The 10393-nt window shown below is 33.4% G+C and overlaps 1 protein-coding gene across 1 annotated transcript; it reads right to left on the bottom strand.

Annotated features, from left to right (window-relative positions):
• Nucleotides 1–6226: 6226 nt before the first annotated feature.
• On the bottom strand, nucleotides 6227–9080 carry LOC139842031 (protein CHROMOSOME TRANSMISSION FIDELITY 7-like). Its single transcript, XM_071832210.1, has 7 exons — nucleotides 9020–9080; nucleotides 8631–8832; nucleotides 8082–8334; nucleotides 7714–7809; nucleotides 7549–7617; nucleotides 6795–7150; nucleotides 6227–6365 (listed from the first exon to the last, which is right to left on the bottom strand). The coding sequence occupies exons 2-7, from the start codon at nucleotides 8786–8788 to the stop codon at nucleotides 6227–6229; spliced, it is 1071 nt and encodes a 356-aa protein (XP_071688311.1). The 5' UTR covers nucleotides 8789–8832; nucleotides 9020–9080.
• Nucleotides 9081–10393: the final 1313 nt, after the last annotated feature.

Genomic DNA, 10393 nt, shown 5'->3' on the forward strand with positions numbered 1-10393 from the left:
GATAATATCTTACATTTTTGCGGTTATTTTATTAGTTTTAACGACTTCTCTTTTCTTTTCAATGTGATTAGCTTTTGTTAAACTAGATAATTGAAATGGTTTAGCTCTAGACTCTAGTTCAAGGACATTCTTAACTATTAATCACATTGTGCTGGATTTTTCATGCATTATGTTTGACTATTCCTTTACCCTGCTAGGATGTCTATTTAGACCTTGTGAGGTTTTGATTTCAAAAGAGTATCCTAGAGACGTACCTACCTTTAGAGTCACACCTACACCTTTGAGTGATAATCTACCATTATTTTTCATAGGTGTGTCTAATGCCTTAGCACTTATCATACCGAAATTTTAAGTGTATTCTTTAGGTTGATTTAAGAGTGCTACCTTAGCACTTATCATACGAATTTTAAGTGTATTCTTTAGGTTGATTTAAGAGTACTATCTTAGAGTCACTTTGATTCATGAGTTGAGTAAGACTTTGAGAAGACTCATCATACTTACATCAATCTCATTGTGTGTAAGCTTAAAACCCAAGACAACGAGTTTGAATAAACATTTATGTGGGATAAGCTTATTTAACTCTTTGACGTACAAAAGGTTATTGAAACTTTTCATTTCATTTGTTTGTTCTAGGTGTTTGTTTGATGCAAACCTAACCCTAGTTTAGAAATTAAGAGCATGAATATTCTTAAAATCTTCTAACCTCAAAGATTTAGAATTATTCGTCCTAATATGTCTAAGTGTGTTTTAGACATTTTAACAACTCAACAAACGCTTATGCGTTTAACTAACAATTTTTATCAATGACTACTACTCTAGCAATTTAGACAAGAAGAATATCATTTAATTGTGAGCCTAGAATGAGTTATATCATCACAAATGTATCGCATTAAGCATAGATGCTAGAAATCAAATACAACCCCTTTAGTAAGACTACAAAGTTGAACTTTGAAAATCTACATTATACCTAAAATATGAGAACTTAGACTAAAAACTTAGGATCTAATTATCTCCTATTGATGTATCCTAAGATTTGTTTGACATGATTTCGTTTTGTGATTTTGTTAAATATTCTCACCTTAACTCATCTTTGTTACTTTCTCAAATAATTAACTTTTATTCTCTTTAGACATGTTTATATTTTAAAATTTATGAAATCAAGTTCATGTCTTGAGTGAGAATAATTGATCTTGTACACTTGTATTTATTTGACAATCACTAGACACTTATGGTTGAAAACTTGACATTTAAACAAATGTAGTTTAACGACAATAATTAGCTTCACATTGGTAAATGTTTAGATCTTTCCAATAAACAATGTAAAACTAATGTTATAACCAATTTAAAAAGATTCAACATCTAAAAGTATCAAATCACAGCCGATCTTGAAATTGCGAAAACACATTTTAATCAGAGCCTATGCGTCGATCCACGGTCGACCGTAGGTTCGATCGCCGACTGGTTTGGCACTATGTTGAGTTTTATCAAGTGTGTTTTTGAAAAGCTTGTGATATGTTCACTTAAGGTGTCTTTAATATCCAAGTGTTGGTTTATCATGTGGTATCTTTGACTTTAAAAATCACTTTTATTTTTGAAGAAAGATAATCCTTTTTCTTGTTCAAAATAGTCACAAGCTAGTGATTTTAGTTTCAAAATCTTATTACCACTAAGTAACCTTTTGTTTGACTAAATGAGTTTAGAGAATACTTATTGAGATGCTTAGAGTCTAATCTTAGATATTATGTCTATCACTTAAGGATCTAAGATGTGTGACAACCTACATATTCTAGCATGTAAGATCAATCAATCAAGCACATATCAAGCAATAACTCATGTCATTTTTCATGCAAGGATTTAAGGCACAAGTAATTTCATACATTGCATTGACCTAAGTTTCATGGCAAGTTTCATGGTGCTTCTATTGTGTACACTATAGTTGTGATTTTGACCCAACCCCACATTTTTCTTTTCATGCTTAATATGTGAGACTTATTTTCAAATATTAAGTTGGTTTATTCAAAGAAAGTTTCTTTGTTCAAGTTTTTCATTTTAACCAATGTTTTGTTGATTATCACAACATTTAGAGTACACAAGCTTTAAACCTATTAATTTATAGATTTTTACTAAAAACAAACAAACTTACCTCACTATGTGAATGGTGGTATTTTTCCCCAATGTAATGGATGTAAGTTTGAGCATTCGTATTCCTTCTTTGACTCCACATCACGTTGAAGTTGCTCGTAAACACGTGTCTTCATTCTCTTCCTTGAAGTATCCAACTTCATTTAAGTCTTGATCATGCCTTCTCATACGAAAATTTACATCGTGATGCAAGACTAGCTCTTCCAAAATATAATTTACGTTCCAAACAAGTAGAGCTTAGTTCCAAAATCTTTGACTCGGGTTTTTGCACAAAATAGTTTTAGACACGACAAAAACATTTTTTGAGCAAAGATTAGAGCAACCACTCTGATACCAATTGTAAGTAACTAGAGAGGGTGAATAGTTACTTAGTGTTTTCTTAAAACTTTTTCGATATCTTTAACAATCAAAACATAAGTTTTAAGTGTGAAAGTGTTTTTGTTTGTTAATACAAGTATGTAAAGAATGTAAGTGCACAAACACAAGGATTTATAGTGGTTAAGGAGGATGTTAACTAATCATCCTTAATCCGCTCCCCGATTCACTATCCAGAATTAGCTTCACTAAGCATTTCTTTAAACCCGGTGGAGATCCGTTTACTCCAGTGATCTTCAATAAGCCACACCAACACTATTCCTAGATCACACTCGTCTTCACCTTGGACAAGCATCAATTTCCCAATGGAAATATGAACAACTTCCTAGTTTCCTTTAAGGAAGAAGGATCACTAGATAAGATTATGTTCTTGTCACAAGATCAATTCTACTAACTTAATCTCTCATAGTTCTTCAATAGGTCACGCCATTCTTACTTAGATCAAACTTGTCTTCACCTTGGACAAGTATTATTAATTCCCAATGGAATTAATCAACTTCCTAGATCCCTTAAAGGAAGTTGAATCACTAAGTAAGATGGTGTTTTCTATCACAAGAAACATTTAACTTCCTTGACCCCCTAAGGAAGTATCTCACAAACTAAGCTTAAAGATACAAATGATTAACATAAAGTTTACAATGTAATTCTACTTAGTGTAAGTAGAATCTCTCTTTCTCTCTTATAATCTCTCCATTGATGTGTGCTTGAGGCTTGGGAGATTAGTTGATATGACTTTGAAAGTATGTTGGAAAGAAGTGGTCTTCTAGTTTGGCAAAGTGGTGTATTTATAGTCCAAGAAAATCTTGACAGAAAAAACTGCGGTCGATCCACGATTGACCGTGGAGTCAAACGCGGAGCCTTCTGTCAGCTTTTCAACATATCCGTTGGAGCTCCTTTTTCTTTGAATTTTTGGCTTCTTTACCCAATATAGAGCTTTCAAAAGATGCTTAATACACCTAGAAGTTAACTCCATTACCCCTTTGATCTTGGACATATGCATGGAGGTTGGAAAAGGCTAGCTAAAGAGGAAAGTCCAATGTCCTTGACCATTGTCATTGATTTCCTAATAAGGTAAATGTAGATTTTTGTCCCTTGACAAACCACCAGCATCCAAACTTCATTACCCAAATCTCTAAACCCTTGTCTTCATATTTGATAGAGGTATGTTGCTTCATTGGTGTTTATTACAAGTCAATTGGATTTGTTTGAATCTAGTTGGGAATGCTTTGACTAGTTGCATTAATCATAAAGAGATAAACCATTACATTCCAAACATCATATCCCATGCCACAACACTCCAATTTTAATTTCCCAAGTCTTCTCTATTTTGTCAACTTATGAGTGAAAGTATCTATCTTCATTGGTGGCTTGCAACATGCCAAAGATGACCATTTTCACACTAGTGAAGACTTCTTGAAAGTTACACTAATCTTCCAAGTTAATTATACTTAACCATGTAAGTATAGTTTCAAGGGTTAAGAGAAGAACATCTCTTTAGTTGGAACTTAATGACCATCCTAATTATGTCTAAATAAACTTTAGCATTAAAATGATATCTTGCAACACTTATGTGTTTAACTTTGATCCAAGGCTAAAGTGTCATTAAGTGTGATTAACCGATATTAGCGCTTTAGTGACAAAAACTCTTTTTGATATGAACGGGGCAACCATTCTAAGTATATTGAAAAGGGTTTCATAAATTATAGATGCCCCAAAGTGGTCAAACTCAATTGGATCAAAACTTTGATCAGGGAAAACTGGGTCGATCCACGGTCTGTCGTGAGGTCGACCGTGGACCTTGTTTTTCAGAAAACGTTTAAAACGGTTGTACAGGGCATCCACGGTCAGGCATGCAGTCGACCGTGTGTCAAGCCGTATCTTTTTGCAAAAGGACTTTTTGAGTATTGGTCTTTTGCTAGAGATCATGTAGGCTTGTGAACTTGTATTGTTCATACGCTTTTAAGCACGTAAGCCCCGGTGTCATCATCAGAACAAAGTGGTTAACATTTGAATATTATCATTGGATGACCGACCAACAGAAATAATGGATATTATTATTTGAGTTATCATCAACAATATATCAGTTTAGTTTATAAGATATAGATAACTCAACAAAAGATCCCATAAAAGTAAACTTAAGGGACAATTTACTGCTTATTTTCGTAAGTCCTTTAGTGTTGGGCCTTAGTATTTTCTTTTCGAGTTACATGTTTTGTAATCATCAATGGGGGAGATTGTTGAGTTCCCTGCATAATTAAGGATTTAATTATGACAAAACATGATTATGAACACTAATTGTTATGTTCGGGCCAACATAAGTTTACTTAATTATTTCATAGTATAGGAACAACATTGTCTGATGTGTTTGAGTAGGTTAGTGTGATGCCTTAACTATCGGCACAAGATAGTTAAAGATTCAGTGGTTCTTCACAACCAGCCTAAGATGTATGTTGAACTAGCAGAAGATCTATGGAATAACCAGCATCAGAATGAAGCAACACACAACACTTAGAAAAATTATGCTCAATTAAAAGCATAATCATTTCTTGTGTTGTCTACATCAAAGAGTACTATTCAATTGACATCGAAGACTAAGTTAAAGAAAAAATGACGTCGACGGCTGACAAGTGACCTTACAAGAGAACTAAGTAATGGAGAAGGTTAACTCATGCACAGTTCATGGTTAACACTTTGTCAACGCCTATTGAACCCAACATTCCATTTCTTTATTCAAATAGGATGTCCAACCATTTGGGTGTTCCTGTCAATAGCTACCGAAGAGGAAAAGGAGCCATGTGCTCTCTGACACAATTGTCGGTTGAAGTACAAATATCCTTTGTACCAAAAGACAATAAATTATTTACACGGTTATTAGGATCTCTTTAAATAGCTGAACTCCACTATTGTAATATTGAGTGGTGTGAGTATTAAATCGATAGAGTCTAAACCATGTATAAGCTTAAGACGTTCGAAAGATATATAGGTGTAATATGTATCAACCGGTTATCTATTCCGCCAAAGGATAACCGTGATTTTTTGAGATTATTTCAATAAAAGAATAACGTTGAAATTTACAATGACTCTGATTTATTATTTATTTAATTACATGCTTAATTGACAAAAATTCTTCATAAACAAAAAAGAATTTACGTGTGGGAAACCAACGTTACTTAGTTTTACGACGATAGAACTAAATTAGTTCACACTTCCATAATAACATTCGTAATTTAGGTGCTGGAAACCAACCTAGATTATTATTGTGGTTAATTAACTCGTATCTAGGATAGTGAAAGATTCTAGATTTAATACTTGTTAAGACACTATGAGAATCGACGGATAATTCCAGTTTCACCACACTGCCGATTATTATAAGAGATTTAATAAAGCAATTATATAGGGAATTGACTCTAAGTTGATACTTTTGTCTCCAACTGAATTCTTTTCTATAGACTTCAATCGTCCACATTACTATTTTACTACATTTCTTTCAAATGTCCACATCGTATTTAAATCAATCAAATCAGAAGAGGTTATCATGTAGAAAAGATATTTTATTAGTGAAGAATGAAGTTGGTGGAATTTCTTAATAAGATATTTCACATAAATACAAGTTCTCGTCACAGTAAGCAATCCAAGATGTACACATGTCACAGTATATACTTTCCTTGTTAAATAATTTATTAAGGATTTGGAAACTAAATAATGTAGCTTACAATGAATTACTAGTTGTGTAGACCAAGAAAGATTCAGAGTTGGTATAACTTGATGCTAATAACTTCCCGGCATTTGTTGGCTGAGAAAATGCTAACTGGGAGTTTTCAAGTATCGAACCCAGGCAGAAACTTTTCCTACATTCACATCAAAAGTAAATAATTTCAATCAGCTTACATAAGAATGTAGCTTACTTAAGAATGTGTTGAACATGTCGAATGAGTTCAACTCATGAATGGGCTGAAGAGTTATAATCAAAGGTTACAAACTTACAATATATACATAACCGTTCAGTATTACTTATAAAGTAGTTAAAAACAGAACAGATAAAACGGGCTGAACAGAATGTGTTAGACCTTTTAAATCATTTACCGAAAAGATACAAATCGTACAGAATTACTAAACGAAGTAAATCCTGTATTGTTAGTTCCTAATAAAAATTTACAAAAATGAGACAAAGTATATTCGGGTCAACCCTTACAATCGTTACTAGTATCAACCAATTACCCAACCTGCCCAGTTTACCACCTCTACAATATAACATAGAGGGGATGAGTGGTGGTTACCTTGTAGCCTCGAGTAAATGTGTGGCAACATGCTTTCTTCTGTTGGAGGGTGTGACCCATATTGCACGTATACCGCAGACAGCAGACACTGCATCTTTTTCACATAAGATGGCTCCTAGGAAGGCATCATCTGATTCTGTTTTACTTTTGGATGAAGCCTTATTATTTCTAACAATTTCTCGATGGAAACTAATGTCACCAAATTTAAGGGTGGTTGAAGTCAACTTTCCTTCCTTCTTAGTGGTGGTGTTTAGATCAGATTTGGCAATTGATTTTGATACCAATTGATAAGCCTTTTTAATTTGCTCTGCAACTAGACAGCCAGCAACCCTCTGGGAGGATATAAAAAGATATACCTACATGTATCCAACAAGTAAAAAAATTAAACTATATTTACTGATGGTAAATGAATGTTTTGGTGTTTGTTAGTTCGACAGTTATTTCCACAAAGAATGATTTGACATCAAGTTTGTTTTTTTATTTGTCACAAGCATACCACCCTTGAAAAAAGAAAGGAAGCATCTTCAGTATTCTTGTGTCTAAAATCATATTACACACTTTTGTATGTGTGTTTCTTTATAGGTCTATTAACAATGCATGATAAACCAAGTACAATAGTTGAAAAAATTAGTCACCCAAAGAAACAACAACATATATACTTATTCTTATGACGACATGACAATCGGTAAGTTTGGTTGTAGCATGAAATTATGTACAAGTGTAGAACAAGAAGTAAGATGAAATAAATGGCTACCTTACACTGTTTATGAAAAATCCATCCATCACCAAGTTCCATCTCCATCATCTTAATTACCTCCTGAACCTGCCATAAGTTCGTTTACAAGCGTCACAAAAAGTTCCTCTGAGTTAGTTCAATGATTAAACAACCATTCCCTCATTTACCAGAATTTTGTTGTACCTTATTCATATGAGCGGGAGGATCATCATCCAGTACCAAAATAACACGCCCATTTTCTAAAGAGTTTGTGTTGATAACTCGTTCATTACGCCAACCCTGAAGTATGAAATAAAGAATGAATAAGTAGGAACAATCAAGAAAATCACAACATTTAAAAGGTAAACAAGAAATTCATTTGTCTGACGTTTTTTCTGTTCTGTGTTCATCATTTTGTGGTTCATATCTACATTGCCACTCCCAAAAGTAAAGAGGACTGTTTATTACTAGTTTTCAACGACAATCACATCATGAAAACAGGGCCCTTTGTAGTGAAAATGTTCAAATAAAGATATAGTATACTGCAACAAGTAAAAGACATAAACATGTACCTTAAACCCAATACCATGAGTGTAATTCTTATGAAACTCTTTGTGAAGCTTTGCATCTTCTTCGTCACCAGGCACAAACTTGAACCCGCAAGTTTTACAATTACGAAACATAAAATCAGATTGACCCAAATCCAAATGAAACTGTGCATACTTCCTTTTCTTGTTTAAAACCTTATTACACTTTCCCACAACTAGCTGTTCTCCATAATCAGATTTGTTTGGATCATCTCCTTCGAGTACACCATCATCCTCCCTGCATATCCATAATCAGATATTCAAATCTGTTCTCCATAAATCAACAAATTGACTTCAAATCAGTAGCTTTGATTCTGTAAGTAATTTAAAATAACAGCCGGGACAAACCAAAACACACTAGAACATCAAGGTCTCCGTATTCACACTAAATCGACAAATTAACTTCAATTCAGTATCTTCTTACATTTATAACTAATACATAAACTTTTTAATACATCAGTTTAAAAGCCACCTCAGATTAAAATGTAAGAATTGACAAGACAATTACTAGATCAAATAAATTAATGTATTTACTTGAGTGTTTTCGAAGCTCGTCGCGTGTATATAATCGGTATTTCAGGTTCCCTGGTAAAGTCCTCCTCTTCATGTTCTTCATCAGACTGATTCTTAGACTGATTCTCCAACTTTAAAGAAGAATGAACTTTAAAGAATGAGTTTATCTTCGATTGCATATCTTGGTGTTTACTATATCTGATTAAATGTAAAAATTGAATTTCTGCAGTTTTAAAGCGCATAGCTTAGGTAATTCAAAGTCAATTAGGGTTATGTATATATATATATGAGCAGCTGTGAGATAACCCTAATTATGAACGAAAGTAGGAAACCCTACTTACTCAAATCAAACAAATAAAGCAGGTTGATATAGTATATTTATTGAAATCGAATATGTGAAATTTAATTACCAGATTACGATTCCGGTGGCGTTTTGCACTATGATGCGAGATTTAGATGTGTGATTTTGAGAGGTTTGAAGGTTGTGAAGAATTGGGCGTTTTGCAATTTGAGTAAATCGGATTAAAAAACATGGCGGGACTGAAAAGTTTAAATGGCGGGACCCGAATATTTTCACAATCACTTTTATACTTCTTCCACCATCATTTCATCCTTTTTTTTAATTAAAATACCCCTCTATAAACTAGAATCAAGGTTGGAGATCTCGGATCTCGGGGAGATCTCGTTTGGACATTTGTTGGGAGATCTCGGCATTTTGGAAAAATCTCGGGGAGATCTCGGACGTTGACTTACATTGACTTTTTAGTTTTTATAATATAAATATATACAAATAAATCAATATATGTATATTTATATACATTTTTATAAGATTTTACAAGAAAATCCAATAAATTAGCGAAAAAAATCTGCAACATTACGAGATTTTATGAGAGAATTCGAGAAATGATCGAGAAATTTTGAGAAATCGTGGCTTTGACCAAGTTTGAACCCGTTGACCGAGAAATCTCGGGAGATGGACATCTCGTCTCGACGGCTTTCCAAAAATGAGATCTCGGAGAGATCTCGGGGAGAAATAAGGAGATTTACAACACTGACTATAATAAAAAGTTTTAAAAAAATTATGTAAATTTATCATTAATGACATTTTCGAAATTTTAGGTGCAACAAAAATCATTGTAGAAATATTAATTCCCTTTAATGTAGGAATTGACAAAGTAAAAGATACTTACTTTTGAGTGACCTCATCATCTCCGTTAGACCATTCGCTACACGAGACAACGAATCAATATTGTTGGACGACAACGACCACAACGGGTTCTATGGGGTCATTGTGGTTTAGTTCGTTGTGACGTGGTGGAGGCGAACGACGATGGAAACAACGGTCATCGTGGCATACATGGTTCGTAGTGATTTGTCGAGCAAGTATATCCGTTGCAGTCACTAAATAATACATAAAAAATTAATTATATACAATTAAATTATAAATACCACACTTCTATATACATTCTAACACACAAATTTTTTTTTCCTCTTCATCATTCACTTGAATAAAATTAACAAAATGAATAAACAAAAACAAGTTTAAAAACCATACGAGTTGTTTAATTATGTTAAGAAGTCGGATTTGGACGATGAAGAAGTCGTTGAATTTATTAAACTTGCATACGAAGCCGAACCCATAGTCAAATTAGAAAGAGAGAAAATACCACAACTTTATATCCATAGGGATCGTTAAGGTGTTGTCGAACGTTTATGGAATGAGTATTTTGTGGAAAAAAAATCAACTTTCACGACTGATGTGCGAGCGAAGGGGTACGAAATAT

The sequence above is a fragment of the Rutidosis leptorrhynchoides genome, chromosome 4 (genome assembly GCF_046630445.1).
Source record: "Rutidosis leptorrhynchoides isolate AG116_Rl617_1_P2 chromosome 4, CSIRO_AGI_Rlap_v1, whole genome shotgun sequence".
NCBI lineage: Eukaryota > Viridiplantae > Streptophyta > Magnoliopsida > Asterales > Asteraceae > Rutidosis > Rutidosis leptorrhynchoides.